The sequence below is a fragment of the Rhamphochromis sp. 'chilingali' genome (genome assembly GCF_963969265.1).
Source record: "Rhamphochromis sp. 'chilingali' genome assembly, chromosome: 6".
NCBI lineage: Eukaryota > Metazoa > Chordata > Actinopteri > Cichliformes > Cichlidae > Rhamphochromis > Rhamphochromis sp. 'chilingali'.
In genome coordinates this window covers 25,247,844-25,273,403 of record NC_137933.1, presented here as the reverse complement: position 1 = coordinate 25,273,403, position 25,560 = coordinate 25,247,844, and the positions used below count along the sequence as shown (strand labels likewise).

At 40.6% G+C, this 25,560-nt stretch overlaps 1 protein-coding gene across 3 annotated transcripts in view; it reads left to right on the top strand.

Moving 5' to 3' along the window:
* dbndd1 (dysbindin domain containing 1) overlaps positions 1-25,013 on the top strand; it is a 27,329-nt gene extending 2,316 nt beyond the window's left edge. For 2 of the 3 annotated variants that reach the window (XM_080884227.1, XM_080884228.1), the window contains exons 3-5: positions 3,862-4,005; positions 7,966-8,103; positions 23,344-25,013. In XM_080884227.1, coding sequence (XP_080740353.1) covers positions 3,862-4,005; positions 7,966-8,103; positions 23,344-23,498 — 437 coding nt within the window. In that variant the 3' untranslated portion in view covers positions 23,499-25,013. The remainder of the gene's footprint in view (positions 1-3,861; positions 4,006-7,965; positions 8,104-23,343) is intronic. The other variant, XM_080884226.1, reaches the window with a different exon arrangement.
* The last annotated feature ends 547 nt before the right edge of the window (positions 25,014-25,560 follow it).

Here is a 25,560-nt window from a genome sequence, read left to right as displayed (position 1 = left end):
GTAGACTTTGACAATGATACACCTGCATCCTCAAGAGCGTCCTTGGCTTGACTAGATGTTGTAAGGGGTTTCTCCTCCCTATATTTTATCTGTTTGTCATGGAATTGCAAAGGAACAGGCCTCACTTGTCCATGAAACTTTTTTTCTCAGTCAGTTTATTGCTTTTGAGACTCTGAATTGAAGCTTAAAATTTACACTTCAATCACTTCTTGATTGTTTGATTTATTATCCACTGTGGTCCACTAAGTAAAAGTATGTCGCTATAAGAGCATTTTCAGCAGTACTGAATGAAATTACATTTTAAATGGAAAATGCCATTTCCTGGCCTTGATCCCTGTACCACTGTTTTTATCTCAGCAGTGCATGTTCATGCTATCTGCCAGAGCTACCTGCCCACAAATAATGATCATATTTGTCCATTAAGATGTGATTGAATTAGAGTGAACATCATTACTGTGATGTATCACAGAAGTGGGTCACAAAGCATGACCTTTTGATGGCATCATGTGGCAAACACAGCAACTGCTTTGAATGAAGGGAGATTCTGAATTAAGAACAGTAACAGCTTATTAAAAAAGGCCTTTGTCTTATCTATAAGGATGAGAAATAATGTTAAAAGAAACTGCATTAAAAACACTGTAAACCATGTTAACTGTGTTCTCAATTCAGCCAAATATTCATCATCCTCTGTATAATCACTTCCCCGTGGGAGTAATGTTTATATAAATCTGCCACTGCGGGTGTAGCGTAAAATATGAGTAGAGCATATATGGGATGTAAGACAGAGAGAAATTAGCAAGCACAATGACCTGGCAAGGTCATAGACCATGTTAACTTTTCCTGCCAGTGCAACACAGTCAAACAGCAACTGATTTATTACACCGAGGCTGTGAATTTGATTCAACTTTTGGCAGTCGTACAGTACACCATCCCACCAACCTCCCTCGCTCTGTTTCTACATCTCCCACCATCTGTCTGCATGTCTCGGGTTAGCTGATTCATAGACAGTCATGGCTGACAGCTCAAGACAGGGTCATTGGCATCCTGAAAAAGGGCACATGTATGACTGGCTGTCTTTTAACAGCACTGACTTACATTGTCATTATTTACTCGGGCTTCTTCACAGACATTGTAGCAGTTGGTGGCTAGATCAGACCATCTGTGCAAAGTGCCTAACTGTATATGCAAAGAATACTGTGACTTCCAATAAAGACCTTTTCAGCTGTTACTGATTAATATTGCACCTTGGAGACAGTCATTTTTAACTACAATGCTAAATGCAAGCCTATACATACACACACATGTATTTGTTGGTGTCTTACATGTATCTTCTATCTAAAAGGCAACATTTCCTTATGGATGGATGGATGGAAACAAATGTTCATTGAAGGAAATAGAAACCAGAGCTGTTTATAGTCAAAATATTGAGCAAACATTTCATTATAACAACAGGGGTAAATGTGTAGTGTTTCAGTTTGTGTGGTTCCTCACTGGGGAAATTAATCAATAGCTGGCGATAAACACTTTGCGTCTTAGGTTGCAATGAAAATCCATCATGTTCTGCTTTCACCTTGGCTGTAACATATTTTTTTCATCTGAAATAAGAAATTCCAAAGTCTGAACATACTGCAAGCAGAAATGGTACAGACCATCTGGTGAGGCCCACCAGGAAGCTGCTGTACTCCCACAGTTGCATCTGTTCTGCATGTTATCATCAAATGCAGCCAAAGTTATTGCTACATGTTGCGCCATAAACAAATGACTCTTCTTTTCAGCTTTTTTCCCCTTACTTTCAAATGTATGGTTAATGTCTCCTTGGCAACATCAGCTGTCGCAATCTCACGACGCAGTATGTCGGGGAAGTTGATTTTTTTAGGTGTTCAAGGTCACTGTGACTTCACAAAACATGTTTTGGGTTACAACTTAGAATAATATATGCACATGCTGTAGCGCACCGATCTGAAGGAAGAGCTTACCCAGATGACAGCAGTGGTGATCAGAAAGTTTACTTATCTGATAAAACTATTGTATAATTTTAAACTCCCACCGGTGTCTGGAATACTGGTTACGCTCTCTATTCCTGTCACTAAATGTGCAGCTTACCTCATTTAGTCTCCTCACATACTGCATTGTGCTTTCAGCTCTGTCAAACAGGTGAAAATTTAACCTTGATCAAGTTTAACCAATTTAGATTTTATGCATGCTTCTGAGTGTGGAAGAATGCTATTTTAAGTCTCTACTATTTTCAGATTTTGTTAATGGCCTCTGTGAACTGTTTTCAATAGATGTTTGAGATGTTTTTGGGAACATGACCGGGCTGTTAGAATGCATTATCTTTTGTAATAGTGACTATATTGTAAAGCAGAAATGATGAATTAGGGATCTGTAAAAAGCCAACACCAATCTCACTGAAAGGAACCACACATGCTTTAATTCAAGAGGTTTAACAAAAGTATTCCATTAACTGCTTAGGAATTATAGCCATTCTTATAGATACGTAGTTCCACATTTTTGGATATTGAACTACAGTATGGCAACATTGGAGAAATGTTAAATATGAGAATATTCATTTTAATAGCTGGATAAATATTTTTTTGCAATCAATGACTACTTGAAGTCTGTAGCCCATGGACATCACCAAATGCTGTTTTTCTTTTCTTGAAATGCTGTGTTGGGCTTTTACTGTAGCCATCTTCAGCTGTTCCTTGTTTGTGGATTCTCTGCCTTCAGCCATAGATGCAAATGCCATACTGCCTATAAATACTGCCTCCACCATACTTGGCAGATAATGTGTTATACTTCAGCTCACGAGCTCTTTCTTTCCTTCTCGATATTCTCCATCATTCCGATATAAGTTAATCATTTCAACGAATTTTTTCCAGGACTGTGCAGATTCTTGTAGACATTTTCTCAACTTGCTTAAATGTTGTGAAGGTGTGAAGGTGGAGATAATTCGATCAATGTGCAATTTAGTGCTCTTTCACTTCTTTGATCGTTCAGGCCTTTTGGTGTTGATGAAATGACCTGTTATTCCTTCCTTTTAACAATGTAGCAGATTGTTGATTTGGCCAATCCGCCATCCCAAAAACAATAAACAACCCTAACAAGTGCGAGTAAAACAATTGGAATCAGTCTGATATATTCTATCAGCTTAATATGTCATGAAATAATAAAGGAACAGACCTCATTAAACTGCTTGTCCAGTTCACTCAGTTGTCCAATTACTTTCAGTTGGAAGATTGTGCATAAAAGTCACTGATTTCCTAAGAAATTAATTATTTTTGTAAAACTCCTTGAATTAAAGCTGAAAAACTGACTTTAATCAAATTGTGACTGTTTGGTTTAAATAACACTGTGGTGGTACACAGAGTGGTGTATATGTGGTTATACACAAATGTATGCATCTAACTGTGTATGACAGACATGTACCATTAAACACTAAACTGACACTGATGCGTAGGCTGCATAGATGTTGTGAAGAACTTTTTGCATTATATAACAAAAAGACAAGCAGCTGAGATGCTTGAGCGTTATAAGGTGACGCAGGTAGCTTGGGATTAATGGCCAGCTGGTGTCTGATTTGGAAAACACATAATAGTGGTTATACAAGGAGGATTATCACGAAACATGGCAAACATGGGAGCAAATAATAAGTTCTTTCAGTTCTGGAAAATTTCTGAGTACTTTGTTTCATTTCATTACTCAACATCTTCTCTGCATTATTGTGTTGCCTTAAATTGCATTTGATTAGCAACAATAAAGCATACCTAATATTTACCTGAGGCTTAAAATTCCTTAGCTTTCCTTTTAATTCTCTCTTTTATGCTCAATCTCCTTTTCTGGGTTTTCATCGGATGACAGAGCCCAATAAAGACATCCAGAAGCTGCTGAAGCCCTCCAGCTCAGGTGACCTGTCCAAGGAGCTGTTTCAGCACCCATTAGCAGAGGAGGAGGGCAGCTTGTCAGGGCACACTGCTAGCCTGCTGCACATCAACGAGAAGAGACGTGAGTACAAGCGATAGTATAAAGAGTGGGTTATTTTAGCAAAATGAAATAGTGATGAATATTCATTGGCAGTAAAGAGGTGTTACAGGCTAATTATAAATGGGAAAAGCCTTGAGCAAGATACCTGATCAATAGTCTCTAATGAAGAAAATAAGTAATGATGGAAGAGGATATTCTTCTGTGAAAATGTATTTTATCAGTGCCGGTCACGGATTGATATCATAACACAATAACAATCCCATACTAACATATCTGTGGAGCTCTAATACATACTTCACACATGTAATTATGGATTATACAAGCATTCTTTAGTCAAGTCCAGGTATATGGATCCCTTTGGATTTACTACTGCCTGTTTTATGTATTCTGGTCCAACATTCTCAAAGCACCACAGCCTCGACTGAACAGACCCATTGTGCATCAGTCTCATACAGAGGCTTCTCTGTAAGTGCCAGACTCCCAAAGCACAAAAGCACAGAGACGAATACAGGAGCTACATGGATGACAAGGCAGCCTTTTTCTGCTTCACAAACTGAACTCTTTTTCAAGGAGACACCTCATCCACAGGCCAATTTCGGTGTCTCTCTGATTTAACGTAACCCACGACATAATCGCGCTACCTGGCAGCTCAGCTTAATAGTCTATGGCAAGAGAGTCTATGGAGAGAGAGTGAAACCTAGACTGGTGGTTTGAAATGTTTCCAAAACATTTAGAGTCTGATTTGAACGAGATTACCCTTCTGATCAGTGAGAGTCATTCATTAACGCTAAAGTGCTAAAGAACACGACGTCATCCAAAAATGGCACAGAAACAAATAATCTCCTAGAGCTGCAGTTTGCTCCTGAGTCATCTGCAAGGCTTATTTTTAGGCTCAGCCTCAAAAAATCAAACATCTTAATATCCCAGAAAAGATCATTTGGTTTGCAGGAACTAAGGTGGTAAGAAAAAAAAACCCTGCAGTACATCCACAAATAAATACAAAGCCAAAGAAAGCCGCACTGTAAACCAATTGCACTCTGATTGCATGGATGGAAAGAAATAAAACATTTATGGCAACCGCCCATACTATCAGTTTCTTTAATAGGAGAAAGTGGGTAAGATCAAAGGAATTTTAATTAGGATTTTAATTCAGCTTGTGTCCTTCAAATTAAAACATCCTGTAAGGAAAAGATATTTAGATAAATGTAGGCAAATGTTGGTTTACTCTGGTTGTGTGGGCTATTGCAGAGGCCGGCGTTTGAATCGTTTCGATGAGGTATTTTAGCTCTTTTTCCTGTGTTTCCAGCGTGTTTTAATTTGGATTTCATCCCCTAGTGAAGCACTCTTCTTGCTATGTGTGTAGCATTTACACCTCATTTATTCATTAACAAGCAATCCAACAGAAAATAAGTAAACAACATTAGGCCATGTTTATCAATAACATTCAGATCCGTTAAAAAGAATGCATTATATACATGATAGAAATTTTTGACACTCTTTGTTTAATATATACATCTCAATAGCTTAGCCTGGTGTCAGTCTTATTCACTTCATTGGTCTCAGTCATTATTACAATCTGCTCAGGCTGAACTGATGACCTCAGAGCCCTGATAGGCTAGGAAAGAAAGGGGATTATACAGATCCAAGATGCACGGCGCATCCATTCCACTCTCTGATCCCTTCTCCCAAATGTGAAACCCTCCCTCTTATCCATTCTCCCTATTTTTGCTCTTCCATTTGAACCTATCTGTACATTTATACTTGTAAAGAGAGGAAAGAAAAAGGAAAAATGAGAATACTGAATAGTCATGTTGTCTTGAAGTAAATGAGACTTTTAAATGCGAGGTTCTATTGAAATCAGGGGACTTTTGTTTTGCACACATGGACTGCAAGCATGTGATGAAAAAATATAGTATTAGTGAAGAAGGAGACAAAATGAATGAATGTGAATGTGCGGGCCACCGGCCAAGAAATGGTCGTCTCTTACATCTGCTGTATGCACAGGAGTCTTTGCTTTTTGTCCTCCCCCTCTCCCCACTGACTTCTCAGAGTGCCACTGATTGGCTTTTGAACTGGAGGCAGTTGTTTCAGCGTGTCTGTCTGGGACTGGAAACCGACTGATCAATTATTCAAGGAGAAAGGGTGTGGAAAAGGGAAAAAGAAGAGATGGGGGAGAGGTGGTTAAAAGCAAGCGCAATAGAAAGGGAATAACCCTTATCAGCTGAAAATAATGACAGAACTTATAAGGAGGTATTGTGTTGTTTCACATAATGCCTCATTTCCCCCTCTTGTCTCTTTCTTCGCCATACCCGTTTTATTATTTTAGATTTAGCTCCTTACCTAACGCTCCCTCTTCTCCCATCGCCCTGCCTCTCCCTCATCTTTCTTCATCTCCTCCCCCACAGTTTTCTTCATGTTTCACTGCCTTAGTTTTTTACCTCCCAAAATGCAGTTAAAAATACTGATAACTGTAGCAAGCACCTTTCTGCCTGCAGAAAACATAATATATATTCAGAAACATGCACAAGAATCAACCTAAAGACATGAAAAAAAGAACTTTTATGATTTTTTTAAACAGTTATTGTATGTTTTAGTGCTTATTTAAAACCAATCCCAGACAGCAGAAATAGAGACCTTCAAGCTTTGGATGTGAAGTTCTGAGAGCTCTCTGCTGAGTCTTTCTGTGGCTGTTTTAATTATATGTACTGTGGTGGTTAATGGAGTGATAATGGAAGCTGGCTAGCTGAATCCTTAATATATTTCAAATGTCTACTATATTCAGTTACTTATATTTATATTCTCTTTGTCACAGCTTCCTGTTTCATTCCTCTTGGGATTTCTGCTGAGTGTTTCTCTTATATCTTAAAAATGACACAGCTACTTCCCTGGCATAATAAATAGTCTTTTAAAAATCAATATGTGCTCTATCAGGACCATGATGAATTAAATGAAATATAGCAGCAGACAAGGAGCAGCAGGAGGAGAGTGGGCTCTGCTTCTTCAGCTGCTTCAGCCTGAGACAGTGCCTTAAACTGCCTGGAAAATAGCACGCAAACAGCACGGGATAATAACAACCTGTCATGGAGCCCATCGTTTTTTTACAAGTCACGCTACAACCAGCCAATGATGTGCTTTAGTCAGGACTTTGCATGTAAGGCTAGCACCCACTGATTGATAAGGAAATGCAAGCACACGTCAGTCTGCCTCACCAGAGACCTCTTTCTCACTATACTGTTAGATTAGTCCTGCTCAATTACATCTAATTGTTTCCTAACTTGGGTAATGCTGAGACAAGCAGATGTTCTCTTGGTGCACTTTATGCAAAGATTATTTAGATCTCTGAATAAATCTGACTTTGCATACATTACATTAAAATCTCACCTTTGGAGGCACTTTGACTGGAAAGCTGAGTCAGGCGTTTGGGTGCACACCCCGTGTACATTAATACCACCCGGTTCTGTGCAGCAGCGGACGAAATGGCCTGCTGAAGAATCACAAGCTTGTGGAGAAAAGAACAGGTGCAACACACCCAAGAGAAAAAAAATGAAGATCTGGCTATTTTCATCTCTACAGAGCTCTTGTTTCATTTCTTCAGTAAGCTCCTGAGTCAACACAAGGGGCGTCATGGTGAGAGAGGAATTCACTGAATGACGCATCAAAATCAGACACAGATTTAAGGAAATGTACAGTATGTGAAATGCTTCTGTAATAGAGAGCACTGTACAAGTTGTACAGATTAAAGTGGATGCAGGAGCAGAAAAGAAATCGATTTTACAATAGCACTGCAAGAGCCAGGTATCGATCTGATTATCAGTACAATAGATTCAAGAGCTCCTTACTTGAGCTGTTGAAATATATGCAGTTTATCTCCTACTTCTTTGAAAGAGACACTTTTTTCTGCACTGTGAGCAAAAATGAGTGATTTTAATCTCCCATTTTCTCTCCAGACTAAAAGGACTCTTTTATTTCTCTGCTTCATAGAACCGTTGAGCAGTGTCTCTTCTTTAGAGGTGCACTTTGACCTCTTGGATCTCACTGAACTTACCGATATGTCTGACCAGGAGCTGGCTGAAGTTTTCGCTGACTCTGATGAGGAAAACCACAATGAGTCCCCAGCAGGTAAGGATTTCTGAGATTAGATATATATGTTGCAATAAACACTGATCATTAAAACATGAAAGTAAAGAGAACCAGGACTATTACAGGAGTGTACAAGTCACCCCTCATTTATTTATATTTGCCTTTGATGAAACAGACTTTATTGTAATTCTATAAAGTTTTCTTGAGCAATAGTTGTGCCGCCTGTCTCAAGGTCTCTCAATTTATTTATTTATTTTTGAGTTGCTTTTTCACTAATTTTCAGAACATTCGTTGTACCTGACCATGTTGGCATATCTCAACACGATGTGCGGTGTGTCCTTTCAAAATGTTTAGGGAATTAGACAAGTGGAGGGCCAAAGAAGTGGCAGGCCTAAAGAAACTATTTAAGGCAGATGAACATTATTTGAAAGTTGTGTCTTTAAGAAACATGATGGGAAATCCAGCAAAGACTGAGAGAAACATGGCCCTACAGCTGATCCATCTACTATTCAATGAAGCTTTTCCAGAAATGCTCTCAGTGGAATGGGAACTATCCAAAAACCATTCTTTAGGAAGGGAAACAGGGAGAAAGGTATGAGGTATGCCAATAATACAAGAACTGGACTGGAAATCCAGGTCTGATGGGGTGAGGAATCCAAATATGAAATTGTTATCAATATGTCTGAAGCAGTCAAGTGAGAGATCCAACAGTGAGTGTCTACAGCCACCTGTATAACATGGTGGAGGTGCTGTCATTGTTTGGGACTGCATTTCCACCAGTGGTTAAAAGAACCATCACATTTTGATCTAATATTCAATATCATCTGTAAAGGATCTGAGTGGCAGCAGTTTCATATTTCAGCATGACATTGATTCCAAAGAGAAATTACAAGAAACCTTACCTAGGAGTGTTCAGACTGTGTTGAAGAGTAAAGATAGTCATGTTAAATCAAGGTTCAAGTGTGTTGGATTTGTACAAATGCTGTTTTGCCTCATAGACTGTACTTCTGCACTCCCCATTCCCCTGAAATGAGAGTTTTGCACCATATGTTATATTTCCTCAAGGTTTGCTGAGACAACGGCACATACAAAAACTGATTATCCTCATTCTGCAATCTCCTTAAGATATCTTGTACTCCATGCACAGATTTTAATTTATGCAAGGCGCAAAACTTTTTTGCAACTCTTTTCCCTGTAGCTTGATTGCCGAGGGAAGCATTTCCCAGATTAGTGACTGTGGGTGTAAAAAGTAAAGAAGCAATCATTTTGTGGGGGTGGAGGGTGTGCGTAAGAGAGACAGAATGTGTATTTGTGTTACTCATTTTGTGGGGACATGCGCCTGTTTACGCAGTAACATTGTTGATCTGACATCAACAAGCCCCAACAAAATCAATCGATCAGTGTTAGTACTGTAAGACCTTGTATAAGGGTAGAGTAAGATTAGGTCAATGCAAGCAGTAAACAGGCCTTTGTCTCCAGGAACTGAATGCGAGTCAATGTAAAGTCCTCTGAAGTAATGGAAACACGACCGTGTGTGTGCAAGAGACAGATTCAAATCATTATGGCTCAGCAGGGTCCTAAAACAGCCTGCTGAGCTGTAACGATTTGAAATATCATGTGACTCCTTCACAGACTCATTAAAAACATATTTCACAGTGTCACAGTGGTTAAGTAAAAGGGGCAGTTTAACTTGGTTAATTTCCATTTTTACGTCGCCTAACAGTGAGAGGAAAGAATTTCATATTGATTATAGTGATTAAGGGCTGGAGCTGCATCACTTCAACCCCACATCAGCCAAATTAGTCAAATACAGCACATGGGGTTTGTGCGTATTAAAGAGGTGAGACGGTTCGCTGTCATAGCAGCAGGTGCAAAAAAGCTGTTGTGCAAAAACCAAACAAAAAAACACCATAGGTAGCAGCGTGCTGCACATGCAAAGTCAACTTTGTCCTCTGAGCGTCTCAACATGCACTATAGGTTTTTGTCAGCTTAAGATTTAAAAGTCTGATATAAACATTAGCAGTCTATTTTCGTTCCATGGACAGTGGGGCGTTCATTCTTTGTTTGTCCAAGAGTACCTAAAAGAAGGTTGAACACATATTAGCATAAAGTGCTGACCCTGTTTGAATCCACCGTAACACAGCAGTGCTGGTGATGATATGACATGTACACTCTTATAGGCACCTACAGTAACAGCATTAACCTCTTTCATTTTTATTTTCTGTTTATTGCTACTGTTCTATATCATGACACAGTGTGTTAAGTGTGAGTTATAGCCCCAGTGGGATCTGTGCTATATACTGCTGCCTCCAGCTCTGTAGTCATTTATTTAAATTTGAGATACAGTGGTTACTGCAGGGACATCTTATGTCCAAAAATAGACTTTTTCCTTTGTTTTTAGTAAATCCACTCTGTTTTATGTGCTGTATGTAATGGTATGCTGATAACTGTATTCTCATGGTTCACTGTAGCAACTCAGCTAGATGGAAAAAATTTAATAATTTAGTAATTTCAGTAATTTATTTAGGCTTTTAATAGAAAAAAAGAGGATGCTGTAATAATAAATATGCATATAATATTGTGTAATTGCATCATCCAAAAAAAACTGATGCACCATCTTAAACTTATAGTTAATCTATTAAAAATACATAGGTTTGGGTTTGCAGTTTGTTGAAGTTGCCATGTTTGAATACAATGGCCAGGAAGGAGATCTCCCAGTGGAGTTTAATGTATGTGGCAAGAGGCCGGCCACATACGTAGTACAACAAAGCCAGAGAAAAGAAGCCATAGATTTTGGTGTGCTGTGGAAGGATATTTAATGCCTTCAGCACCTTTCAGAGTCAAGATGTGAAGGACCAGAGCTATGTTTTTTTTTTTTTGAAAATATTTTTATTGAAAAAAGAAAACAACAGTACTTGCAGTTACCGAAATACAATCAACCTTTCTTCATTTTCCTAAGTAAATAAACTTTATATATATATATATATATATATATATATATATATATATATATATATATATATATATATATATATATATATATATATATATATATATATATATATATATATAAATAAATAAATAACTGGAAGGCATCGGTGGGCAAGAGACGAAAACAGGGCGTTGTTGGAATACTACTACACAAGTAACCCCGGCGGAAGGGGCTACATGAATAGGATGAGGGACCTATGGATTCTTCGATACCCAACATCCACAATGACGGCGAAACAACTAGTAGCTCAGTGTTCCAACATTCGAAAGAAGGGACTGCTCTCACAGCTAGAGATTGACGAGGTACAACACAAATGCTACGGCAAGGAGGAGTCAGGACGCCAGGTCAGGGGGGCGATATCATCACCCCCACCCGAGATTGGGTACATAGCCCCAAGTGCGATAGGAGAAGGATCGTTGAGTGTGAGAGGAACTGACCTGAAAAATAGGATCATGGCCAAGCTTGAAACCTGGATCCCCCGTAGCCGGTTACCAAGATTACGTGAAGTACCCTCAGAAGGTCTGCTAGATGATGTTAATGCAGCACTACGGGCAATACCTACAACCACGATTACCGACACTAACAAGCTGATCTACAATACGGCAGCAGTGATCAGTGAGATGCTTGGCTACAAGTTGAACAGCGACAAGGGGCAGTACCCTCCATGGAGAAGGAGGCTAGAGGGCAAGATCAAAGTAGCACGGAGGGAGGTTAGCCAACTAACGGAGTTGCAGAAAGGTAAGACAAATAAGGTGCCTAAGAAATACAGCAAGCTGTCCATACCTGAGGCCTTGGAAACTGCCAAGCAAAGACTCACAGCCTTGGCCAGCCGCTTGAGGAGGTACACCAGAGAGATAGAAGGCAGGAGAATAAACCAGCTGTTCTCCACAGAACCAGCAAAGGTGTACTCTCAGTGGCAAGGGAACAATAAGAGAACAGCACCACCAAGGCTGGAGACGGAGCAATACTGGAAGAGCATATGGGAGAAGGATGCAACCCATAACGGCAATGCTCAGTGGCTAGAGGATCTGAGGGCAGACCACAGCGACCTCCCTGAACAGGGTCCAGTAACCATCACAGTGGCAGATATCCAAGAAAGGGTCTCCAGTATGAAGAGTTGGACAGCACCAGGGCCCGACATGGTTCACGCCTACTGGCTGAAGAAGCTGACTGCACTCCACGAGCGTCTGGCAGCACAAATGAACCAGCTGCTAGTTAACGAGAGACACCCGGAATGGCTAACCGAAGGTCGGACGGTCCTGATCCCCAAGGACCCCAAGAAGGGACCGGTCCCCTCCAACTACCGACCAATAACCTGCCTCAGTACTACATGGAAGCTCCTGTCAGGCATCATATCGGCTAAGATGAACAGGCACATGGGTCAATACATGAGCGGGACACAGAAAGGAATTGGCAAGAATACCAGAGGCGCAAAACACCAGCTACTGGTAGACAGAACAGTCAGCCGAGACTGCAAGACCAGACTGACCAACCTGTGCACTGCCTGGATTGATTACAAGAAGGCCTATGACTCAATGCCCCACAGCTGGATACTGGAATGCCTAGAATTGTACAAGATCAATGGGACCCTAAGAGCCTTCATCAGGAACTCAATGGGGATGTGGCGTACAACACTAGAGGCCAACTCCAAGCCCATAGCACAAGTCACCATCAAGTGCGGGATCTACCAAGGAGATGCTCTGTCCCCACTGCTGTTCTGCATAGGCCTGAACCCCCTCAGTGAGATCATTAACAAGACTGGCTACGGATACCGACTACGGAACGGAGCAGTTGTCAGCCACCTCCTGTACATGGATGACATCAAGCTGTATGCTAAGAGTGAACGAGACATCGATTCACTGATCCACACTACCAGGCTATACAGCAATGACATTGGAATGTCGTTCGGACTGGAGAAGTGTAGCCGGATGGTAACAAAGAGAGGGAAGGTAGTCAGAACTGAGGGGATTGAACTACCAGAAGGCAACATTGCAGACATAGAGGACAGTTACAAGTACATGGGGATCCCGCAGGCGAATGGGAACCATGAAGAGGCCGCTAGAAAAGCTGCAACCACCAAGTACCTGCAGAGGGTCAGGCAAGTCCTGAGGAGTCAGCTGAATGGTAAGAACAAGATCCGGGCCATCAACACGTACGCCCTACCCGTGATCAGGTACCCTGCTGGGGTAATAGGCTGGCCAAAGGAGGAGATAGAAGCCACTGACATAAAGACAAGAAAGCTCCTTACCATGCATGGAGGGTTTCACCCCAAGTCCAGCACCCTGAGGCTGTACGCTAAGCGGAAGGAAGGGGGCCGGGGACTGGTGAGTGTCAGCACCACAGTCCAGGATGAGACAACGAACATCCAAGAATACATTGGGAAGATGGCCCCAACTGACCGAGTGCTCAGTGAATACCTCAGGCAGCAGAAACCCAAGAAAGAGGAGGGAGACGAGGAACCATCATGGAAGGACAGGCCCCTGCACGGTATGTACCACCGGCAGATAGAGGAGGTGGCTGATATCCAGAAATCCTACCAGTGGCTGGACAAAGCTGGACTGAAAGACAGCACAGAGGCACTAATCATGGCAGCACAAGAACAAGCTCTGAGCACAAGATCCATAGAGGCTGGGGTCTATCACACCAGGCAAGACCCCAGGTGCAGGCTGTGTAAAGATGCCCCAGAGACAATCCAGCACATAACAGCAGGGTGCAAGATGCTAGCAGGCAAGGCATACATGGAACGCCATAACCAAGTGGCCGGCATAGTGTACAGGAACATCTGTGCCGAGTATAACCTGGAAGTCCCGAGGTCAAAATGGGAGATGCCCCCAAGGGTGGTGGAGAATGACCGAGCTAAGATCCTGTGGGACTTCCAGATACAGACGGACAAAATGGTGGTGGCTAACCAACCGGACATAGTGGTGGTAGACAAACAGAAGAAGACGGCTGTAGTGATCGATGTAGCGGTTCCGAATGACAGCAATATCAGGAAGAAGGAACACGAGAAGCTGGAGAAATACCAAGGGCTCAGAGAAGAGCTCGAGAGGATGTGGAGGGTGAAGGTAACGGTGGTCCCCGTGGTAATCGGAGCACTAGGTGCGGTGACTCCCAAGCTAGGCGAGTGGCTCCAGCAGATCCGGGGAATAACATCGGAGATCTCTGTCCAGAAGAGCGCAGTCCTGGGAACAGCTAAGATACTGCGCAGGACCCTCAAGCTCCCAGGCCTCTGGTAGAGGACCCGAGCTTGAAGGATAAACCGCCCGCAGGGGCGTGCTGGGTGTTTATATATATATATATATATCCTTTTGTGTGGAATCAAGTGTAAGTGAGCGAACAGGAATCCCAAATACAGCAATCAGAGGACAAGGATGAAGAGTTACCCCAAGAACAGTTGACATAATAGCAAAATACCCTGTCCAGAAACCTTGTAGCTCAGGACACAGAAAAAACATGTGGCTAAGGTGACAAGGAGAACCATGGCATTTATTTTCCACTTCTGGATACAATTCAGAAAGTCTAGACTTAGAGAAATGCACCCTGTGTATGACTTTAAATTGAATAAGTCCAAGACGAGCACAGGAGGTGGAAGATCATACCCTCGCTATAGCCTGTTCCCAAGACTCCTCATGTATTCGAATTCCTAGTTCTCCTTCCCATGTACACTTAAGCTTAACATTAGAGTGGTTACTAAAACAGAGCTATGTTTTATTCTTAAAGAAGAGGTCCAAACTGAGAAGGAGTGAGCTTTTTACCAGCTTCTTAATAAAATGTTCTCTTTCTTCCCACCTCAAGCCTTTTCTCCTGCACTGTAGTCAAGACTCTAACACATGAAAATGTCCATAAATTTATTTTGGATTTATTTATTCTTGATGTTGTCACAGTTACTAATTGGCAGCAGCTTACACATGTGACCTTCCCTTCTTGGGACAGCTGACAAGAGCTGACTAAACAGCAACAACAGTTGGTTATAAGCTAACATTAAGCTAGGTAACATTAGCTTCAGGTGGCTTAAAAATCACTTTCCCTCTGATAAACAGTTTGATTACAGTACATCTCATGAGAGTTTATTTACTAAGCATCAGAGTCAAATGATGCTACATCTAGTTCAAAGACAGTTTCACTAATGCCAGCAAGCAGCAGCTAACATAGGCTAAGTCGATAACAGTGGCAAAAACAGTACCGCTTAGTTTAACACAGAGGTTCCCAAAGTGTGGGGCGCAGAGCCATTGCAGGGGGGGCACGGTATGGAAAACAAAACAAAACAAAAAAAGAGTACTTGGGCACTGCTAGCATAGTGGACAGGTTTTTGATGGGGCTCCCACACAAACGCAAAGCAGGAGATGAAGTATCTCCAAATATGTTTCCAAACCAACTTCCTTCCAAGCCAAAGACTAGAAAATATGGTGAAGCATATCTTCCCTTTGGCTTCACCTGCATAAGTGCCAAGGTAGGTCTCCCCTGCAGAATTGGTTTTCCCTGCGGCGGGAGCAGCGCTGGGCTCTCGGTATCCCACTGTTGTTTATGTTTTTGAACCCATTTTGCACAGAGAGACAAATGTATTGATGGCAATGTTGAAACAACTACATGTAAAATAATTACACCGTGATGCCTCTGCCTTTCTAAATGGAGGGACAGTAACTGCGTGTGTATATGTAAGCATGTAAAACCTGAAGATAGTAAGATTAGCAGTATTTTCTCTCTATCTGCCATTCTGTAATTCATCTCATGTAAACAATAACGTGGCACACAGCCTGACGTGAAAAAAGGCACATACCATTGACGTTGCATGACGAATTCTGTATTCCTCGTCCACATGTAAGGAGTTTTAAAAAATCGCAGTTTTCGGTGATTCGAAACGCCGTTTACATGTGGACGAAACAGCTGCGTTTTCAAAAATACCCGTGTAGGTGTGGCTATAGCATAAAAGAGTTAGTAGTGGATTTTATTACTACCTGTAATTTATTGCAGTTTACTTGTATTTGCTTAATTATTTACTAAATGTTTGAGGTGTGAAATAAACCGCAATCGAGTTTGGAAACAAAATATGGGTGTGTGTGGTTGGAGGATGTGTTTGTGCAGGGGGGCGAACATTTTTCTTGTAAAACAAAGGGGGGCCTAGCAAAAAAAGTTTGGGAACCACTGGTTTAACATATCCTCAACAATTCACCTCAGTCATTGGTCAGAAGTGAGCATATCAGACTCCTTTCACATGGTTTTACAGCATCTTCCAGAACAAATAAAGGTGGACACTTCTCAGCTACATTGACAGCTGAGGTAAACAGCAGCCTTCCACACATAGGGAGAAACTCCAGGGGACATCTGGATCCGGTCCAAACAGTAATAGAAAACCACCAGCCAGCCACAGCTGTTATACAGCAGAATCTAACTTTAATGTTTTGACTGACGATGAAGCAGGTTGTAGGCTTTATACGGAAACACATTATTATCATCTTATTTTTTACACCCAGTTGTTACAGATCTTTATTGTTTGTTCAGAGTTTTGTTGAAGTCTAATAATCACTCTCATTTAGTACCGCTGTAGGTCTCAGCTAGGCCCTAGGATGGTATCAGTTGTTTTCTGTTTGCTGCTGAATGGTGAACGGGTGTAGTACAGTGGATTGTAGAAGATTTTTACAAATAGCTGCCTGCTGCTGCTGCTGACAATGGCACAATAGTAAGTTGCGGGTCCCTCTTGGACAGCAAAACAGTGACCTCAAATAAACTATGAAGCTTCGAAGAGCTGAGCATAGCTGCAGGTTGATGTGATAATCCAATGGGTTTATGCAAACAACCCTTTTGCATTGTCACTTTGTCTTCATGTTGCTACTTGATACATTGTCCTTATAAATCAGTTGATTATAGTGCTCTAACACAAATGAAAAAGTATGACAGGGCAGAATTGCATCTACACACTTTTGACTTTAATATCTTAAGACCTGGAGAGTTAGTGGAGTAGAATTAGAGAAAATAGTCACATGTGGTTACCCACTTGTATTTTAATGTTTACACATAAAATGGTTGTGCACTTCTTTAAAATCAGCTAAAAGGACTTGAAAACTGTTCAAATTCATTGACTCAAATCAAATGGGTAGATACATAAATGAACACATCCATGTGGTTAGAAGAATATAAGATAATCCTGCATAATCCTTATAGTCACTGAAAGTTCACAGCATTTAAAATTTGGGGGGTAAAATTTAAATGATGGTAAATTTACATGTGTATCACATTTGATGATCCTTTTACAGTGGGGCAAAAAAGTATTTAGTCAGCCACCGATTGTGCAAGTTCCCCCACCTAAAATGATGACAGAGGTCAGTAATTTGCACCAGAGGTACACTTCAACTGTGAGAGACAGAATGTGAAAAAAAAATCCATGAATCCACATGGTAGGATTTGTAAAGAATTTATTCGTAAATCAGGGTGGAAAATAAGTATTTGGTCAATAACAAAAATACAACTCAATACTTTGTAACATAACCTTTGTTGGCAATAACAGAGGTCAAACGTTTACTATAGGTCTTTACCAGGTTTGCACACACAGTAGCTGGTATTTTGGCCCATTCCTCCATGCAGATCTTCTCGAGAGCAGTGATGTTTTGGGGCTGTCGCCGAGCAACACGGACTTTCAACTCCCGCCACAGATTTTCTATGGGGTTGAGGTCTGGAGACTGGCTAGGCCACTCCAGGACTTTCAAATGCTTCTCACGGAGCCACTCCTTTGTTGCCCGGGCGGTGTGTTTTGGATCATTGTCATGTTGGAAGACCCAGCCTCATTTCATCTTCAAAGTTCTCACTGATGGAAGGAGGTTTTGGCTCAAAATCTCACGATACATGGCCCCATTCATTCTGTCCTTAACACGGATCAGTCGTCCTGTCCCCTTGGCAGAAAAACAGCCCCATAGCATGATGTTTCCACCCCCATGCTTCACAGTAGGTATGGTGTTCTTGGGATGCAACTCAGTATTCTTCTTCCTCCAAACACGACGAGTTGAGTTTATACCAGAAAGTTCTACTTTGGTTTCATCTGACCACATAACATTCTCCCAATCCTCTGCTGTATCATCCATGTGCTCTCTGGCAAACTTCAGACGGGCCTGGACATGCACTGGCTTCAGCAGCGGAACACGTCTGGCACTGCGGGAATTGATTCCCTGCCGTTGTAGTGTGTTACTGATGGTGACCTTTGTTACTTTGGTCCCAGCTCTCTGCAGGTCATTCACCAGGTCCCCCCGTGTGGTTCTGGGATCTTTGCTCACCGTTCTCATGATCATTTTGACCCCACGGGATGAGATCTTGCGTGGAGCCCCAGATGGAGGGAGATTATCAGTGGTCTTGTATGTCTTCCATTTTCTGATGATTGCTCCCACAGTTGATTTTTTCACACCAAGCTGCTTGCCTATTGTAGATTCACTCTTCCCAGTCTGGTGCAGGTCTACAATACTTTTCCTGGTGTCCTTCGAAAGCTCTTTGGTCTTGGCCATGGCGGAGTTTGGAGTCTGACTGTTTGAGGCTGTGGACAGGTGTCTTTTATACAGATGATGAGTTCAAACAGGTGCCATTCATACAGGTAACGAGTGGGGGACAGAAAAGCTTCTTACAGAAGACGTTACAGGTCTGTGAGAGCCAGAGATTTTCCTTGTTTGAGGTGACCAAATACTTATTTTCCACCCTAATTTACGAATAAATTCTTTACAAATCCTACCATGTGAATTCATGGATTTTTTTTCACATTCTGTCTCTCACAGTTGAAGTGTACCTCTGGTGCAAATTACTGACCTCTGTCATCATTTTAGGTGGGGGAACTTGCACAATCGGTGGCTGACTAAATACTTTTTTGCCCCACTGTAGCTGTCCTCTTCAGAACTATCTAACTAACTTTCCTCTTGTTAGTAAAAGGCCACAGCTGCTTGCAGGACGAAAGTGCAAAGGCAGGAGAACAAGCAGCCAAGCAACTTGTCAGCTGTTGCCCTTTAATATTGTGTCATGGCATCTAAAAATGAGTTCCTTTTTCTAAACGCTTTTCCTTGACCTTGATGGAAGATTGTATGACATCAGGGAAAGATGTGAAAGAGAATTTAACCGCACTCATGCTAGATTCCTTAACACCAAAACAACAGCTAAATTCGCCCCAGCATCCTCTGAGACTTGCTTCATACAAGTCATATAAATGAGAACCTTTGGTAAAAAAATATCACTTAATTAGAAAAGTGGGAATTTTAACCTTTAAGATCCCTGCTTCAGTCTCTGAAGGAAAAATTTCCTTCATCCATCATTTATCCAATTGGAGCCTATCCCTGTCAAATTTTACTTATTGGAAACCTTAAAGGCGAGCAATACCAATAATAGACATTAGTAAAGGAACCACAGCCATAGAACATACTTTGATCAATTAATTTATCTCATAATCTTGATTTAGAGATTTTATGTAAATCTATGTAAATCTACATATTTTTACAGCAGTTTGATGTTCATAGTTCATATTTTAATGGGTTTTACCAGGTGCAACAGCCTCTTGTAGAAGGTTCAAAACATATCAGCAAGTCAGTTTATTGGTCATTTTTATGAACCATCCAGTGCAGGGGTGGGCAATCTCAGTCCATGAGGGCCGGTGTCCTGCAGGTTTTAGATCTCACCTTGGGTCAACACACCTGAATCACATGATTAGTTCGTTACCAGGCCTCTGGAGAACTTCAGGACATGTTGAGGAGCTAAATTAGCCATTTAAATCAGCTGTGTTGGTTCAAGGACACATCTAAAACCTGCAGGGACACCGGCCCTCGTGGACTGAGATTGCCCACCCCTGGTCTAGTGTGTCCTATGGGTGAGGCAATAAAGGAAGCAGTAAAGCACCTTAGTATTTAGAGAATCCAACCAGCTGTTATGGCTGCCACTCAGCATCCTGCTGTTAATGATACAAACAATTAGGAATCCCAGCAATGATTAAATGTTAGCACACAATAAATGATTTTTAAACTAATCATCTCATTCACTTGTGTCCTTTTAGTTGTATAATCATCATGAATAAAAATAGCTCAGCTGTCTGAGAATGTAGGCGCTACTTGTCTGAAGATTTTAACCTTTCCAAAATAAACTGTTTCATTCTGTGCAGTGTGTTTCTTCAAAAAAAAAAAAACTCTGCTTGTAGCAATGTTTCTTTTAATCTTTCACACAGTCCTCCTCTCTTCTGTGCTCTAGGTTATCTTTATCTCTAATCCCATTGTCTGCCTCTCTCCATGTCTGCTTCAGTTTCGTGCAGTTTCAGGCTTGTATTGTATGATTTCAGGTGTCATAAAAAACTGGGTTGTGTCCAACTCAGCAGATAGGGCAGTGCACCAAGCTGCTATTCTTGTGAGTTTGTATGAAAACTCAACACATAAAGATGAGCTAAAATGTTAAATTGGTTAAATTACTCTAAGGTAATAGAGTACAGCTTCTAATAAGGAATAACTTTATTAAATGATTCAAAGATATATATTTAAACAACATGACATAATCAAATAGGACAATAGTAGGAATCATCCAGTTTGAGGACCAGTGTATTTGTTTATGGATTCCCTAAAAACTTCATGATTCAGCCATGTAGTTTTATGCAAATTATAATTTAATAAATTGTTAACAATCCTGCTGAAAGCATGCAGTTACATATGGCAAAACAAAACACGCTAAAGGCTGTGAGACTGAGCAAACGTGGACCAAGTTTTCCCCATAAAGCCATTGGTGACCTCAGATTGAGACTTAGATTTAATTATTTTACTGGTGAAGTTTGCATTGCAAATGTGGGTCAGGTAGCACTGAGCTATGTTGCCTGAGCATAAGCCTCCATGGGAAACTACTGAGCGCAAGTAGGAGCTAAGGAAGCAGTTAAAGGAAGCAAAGTAGAGGAGAGGAGCAAAAGATGGGTGACCGAGTTCAAGCTAAATGTAGGTTCTTGAATAATTCACTTCCCCCTGCTGGAAACAAGGCCTGGTCCTTCAAAAGGCATTTAAACACTTATCATGTTCTGTGTAACTCCTCTTTCATATGACTATTGTATGTCTGCAGCATGTTTGTTTTCTTCTCTCTGCTGTCTTCTTTGTATGTTTACCTTTTCAACATTCAAAAGCTGCTTTCTTTCACTTCAATCTATCGTGTGTGTTCTTTTAAGCATTCAGTTTGAATGTTGCCAAACACGATCAGCTGAGCAGCTTCATAGTTACTGTTTCATCAAGCGTCACGTTCTAGAGCAGCGCCAGAGACAATGAACAAAAGCCTGATGTCCAGCAGGTTTGCTCTTTGTTCTTTCAATTGAGCTTGATGAGGCATAAAGTTTACCCATATCTCTGGAAAACAACAACAGGCATAGCTGTGGCCTCCCATCATTCTTTTACTGCACATTAAATCATTAAACATTGTGTCTATTTGTATTATTTTTGTTGCATATTATGGTATTAAAAGCTGTGGGTTAAATATTTTGTGGAATGGAAGTTAGGGATCATGTCATTGCCAGATCCTTTGTAGAAACTGTGAGTGATAATAGGACCCCACCCCCCACACACCAAGAGGGCCCCAGGATATGTTCATGTGCTGCAGTGCAGATGATCCCAATTATGCATGCCACACCCAGATCAATCATGTCAAAGGAGGCGTTTCCCCTCTGCTCTCAAAGACACAAAATTTGCAGTGAGTCACAGGTTGAGATGTGAAACGTATTACCTGTAAATCCACACAGTGCAATGGCAGCTTGCTGTCTGTTGCCATTCAGCGATCATTTTTATGTTACAACCCATTTTGTAAACACCTTTTCATAGATTCACGGTCTTAAATTTGCACAGTCAGATTCCAGTGAGCTGAACTCTAGGCCATGTGCTTTAAATGACATAACAGATCATTATCTTTGATAAATTCTTGCCCTAGTTCCCAAACTCTGTTGGGCTGTGCTGGAATTAGCGAGCAGAGGATTAACCCTTTAAAGCCAAATGTATCATTTGATGCACTAGTTTTTGTGAGTTTTTGAGACTTTTACATTATCGGTGTGATTTTCCTCCTGATGCATGATACAATTTTAAGGAATAAATTGTAAAGATAAATAAATAAATAAAATGCCTGTTGTAGCAAATATGATACAAATTTAAACTGATATGTGATTTTTATTTTGTTTGTTTGTTTGTTTTGTCAAAAGATTCACTAAATGCAATTCAACCTTTAAATGTTTTTTAAAAAACAAACAAACGAAAAACCATTAAGGGCTTTAAAAAACCAACCATTCTCGTAAACTGTACAATTTTAGTGTTTTGCTGCAGCTGCCTTCTTGGTACCTTCACACATGCAGGAGAATTTTGTGTTTAAGAAGCGTTGTTCTGCATTATTCTCTGTGTATCTTTCAGCTTTTTCCTGTATTCATCTTCATCCGCTTCTTCTGAGCAAAGCACACAAGGAATGCAGATCAGATTTACTGTGCATGTATTACACAGTTACATATTTATATACCAGACTTATTAGACAAACATTTATAGATCTACTTGAACACAACAAACAATCATCAGCTGCTTGTCAGCAAAACTCTTTCCAGTGCTCAGAAGGTTGCTGTCCCTCTAATTAAAACCCAGTGGAAACGCCATCAATCATGTCAGATCAATATGAAATGAAATCAAAGATGGCCAGTTTTCAGCTTTTTGTCACTTTAACAGTCTCCCATGCTGCTTTGTTATCTTCCTAGTAGGGGCAACATCGCCACCAAATGGTGTGAAATGGAAACATCTTCGTATGGCTAATACTAAAAAACAACTAACTTGATATAAAGGCGAGTTGCAGCAGTAATACAATTTTTTTTATTGATTAGTTTATTCAAAAGTGAAAAAAAATGATACAAGCAATACTCCAAATTGATTGGATTACAGAAAATGCTAAAACAGGGAAAACAGTATAACAACCCTGACAGGTGGTTATTGTTTTCACAATAGTCTATAATGAACAAAAAACTGGACCACTTATACACTGCTGATATGTGCAGCCTGCTTGTACAAGCATGGATTAAAGGATTTCATGGCTGAGAGGAAAAACAAGCAGCAGCTGTATCCTGCAAGGTTCCTGTTGCTTCTGTAGTGTTGAGTTTCTAATATCTTTTGAGCAGGTGTAAAGTTATCTATACAAATGCTCATCAACATGAAGACTGTTGCATTTTTAAGCTCAAACATGACAGATATGTTGGATTCCATATGAGGCAAAACATTGCATCTGTATTTTTTATCAGCAAAGAATTTGCATTTGTTTTTATAATAGGCCGCTGTGTGTTTAATTCTCAGGTTCCCATCACCCTGCGCTTCCCAGAGGTGGGTACATGCGCTCCCCCTCGTGGACACGATGCAGCAAAGTTGAGCCTCCACGAGAGAGAAAGCACCACAGTGACTCAGACACCACAGAGCCCTTAATGAAGCTGGAAAGGCCAAAGCAACCATGATCTCTGACATGAACCAACCAGCCTGCAGAGAGGAAAACAAAACCCAGAGCCAGACATACAGCCAGAGCGGTCACACAAAGCGGACCAAGATGCCTCGTTCTGCCACCGTGCTCTCACATAATCTTACATGGTGCTGGCGAGTTCAGGCTGAACTCTGGACACTGTGCTCTCTACTCTAACTAAAGATGCTGAGATGTGCAATGTGCACACTTTCTTCTCTCCCCGTCCCATTCTCTCCCACACTCACAAACACATGCAATCATTGTGTTGCTCAAGCAAAAGGTTCTTAGTGCACTCTGAGCTGCCAGATTATAATCTTTGTTTATTGGTTGACAGACAGGGTATTAGGTCAGCAGAATAATAGCACTTTTATCCGTGAAACCTCTCAGCATGGGCTTGCACAATGAGATTGATCCGGACATAACCACAGCGTTAGGTTAGACTTCACGTGAAACTCAGATGACAGTGAGCTTCACTCTCAATTACAAAGTCATAAGATAAATCATAAATCAAACATTTGTTTTCCTAAATGAAACATCACATCGAGCTCTTATTGAGGCTAATTCTGTAACGCCTCGAAGTAAGTTAAGTGAAGCAGGGGATGTTGGTTTCTGCAAGGCTCAGCTCTATCCACCACCTTTTCTCAATCGTAATGAAGAATGTGTGCTGTTGTTTTAAATGCCTAAATAAAAATAATGCACTTCTTCACTGAACTGTATATACAGTGCCCTGCAGAATTATTGGCATTTGGTGCAGATGATTCACAAAGATAAACAGACCAAGTAGCAGCTATATGCTATGTACTTTTCCACACCCAACTTTGTGTTTGCAAAATTTGCTCACTTTATCATTATGAATAGATTATCTGCCACAATTGCTGCTACTAGCATAAAGCAATCCAAAGTTAGTAAAAAAAAAAGTTACACTGAAACATTATGGGGTAAAACTTAAAGCAGTTAAAAAAAAAAAAAAGGTCAAATCTCACTATAGGCAGATTCATGCAAAACAAAGTGCCAACAATTTTATAACTCAAATCTCCCAAAAGGTGAATTTAACTCCTGATGCAATATTTCTTATTTTTTTCAGTAAAGGGAATAGCTGATTACTTGATTTATTTGTCGCATATTCAGCTTGTCTATACCAAGAATCAGAATCAGAAACTTTATTGTCATTGTCACGAGAACAACGAAATGAAGAATGGTCCCCGATCATTGCATCATCCCTAGCAAGAGTGCCAATAATTCTGAATGCTGTGACACAGTGGATTCAAAGTGACACTGGGATGGTAGAAGGAAAAAATAAAATGAAAACAGTGTAAGTTATTATGTGACTTCTGTTGTTACTAGTGTGGAGGAGACCCATTCTGTATTGTATGGTATGGAGAGCAATTGATTTCATATCAGTCTTTCGCTACAAATGTAGTCTGCGCAAATAAATATGCACATCTCTCATGTTCACTGCAGACAATGTGTTCTATAAATAGCAGGGAAACTATGGCAACTGCCAAACCCAGTCTGAGATGGCTGTTCTGTTAAAGTTTTAAATTCAAACAGAAATTTTAAACTTTATTTCACCATCCTTGGATCTCCAAAGAATTTGAATAATCATTATTATTAAAATTATTATAGCACCAATGTACCACCGGCTTACCATTAATGGGAATCCTGGCTAAAAGTGCAAAAGTACCCACTTTACTCATATTGCAAGTTCAAGTAATGATTGGTATATATTAGTGTACATATTTGTATATAATAGTACAATAGTTACAAAAATACTATTTACCCAGCAGAGGAGCAGCTGGCATAAGAAATGCAACAGTAGATGACAGAGTGTAGACAGGAAGTAGGAAAAAATAAAATAAATACATAACTGACAGAGTAATTTCCTGAATAACAGCAAAGTTCATGTTTTTACAGTACCAAACAAATACTTTAGTGTTCGTATTACTTTAAGCTGTTGCTAATTTCTTTTATCCTCATTAAATGTGCTGAAAACACAGTTTGAAAGAATAAAAGGACAGAAATCTTTCTTAATCACTACTTTGACCAGTGAACTATGCAGG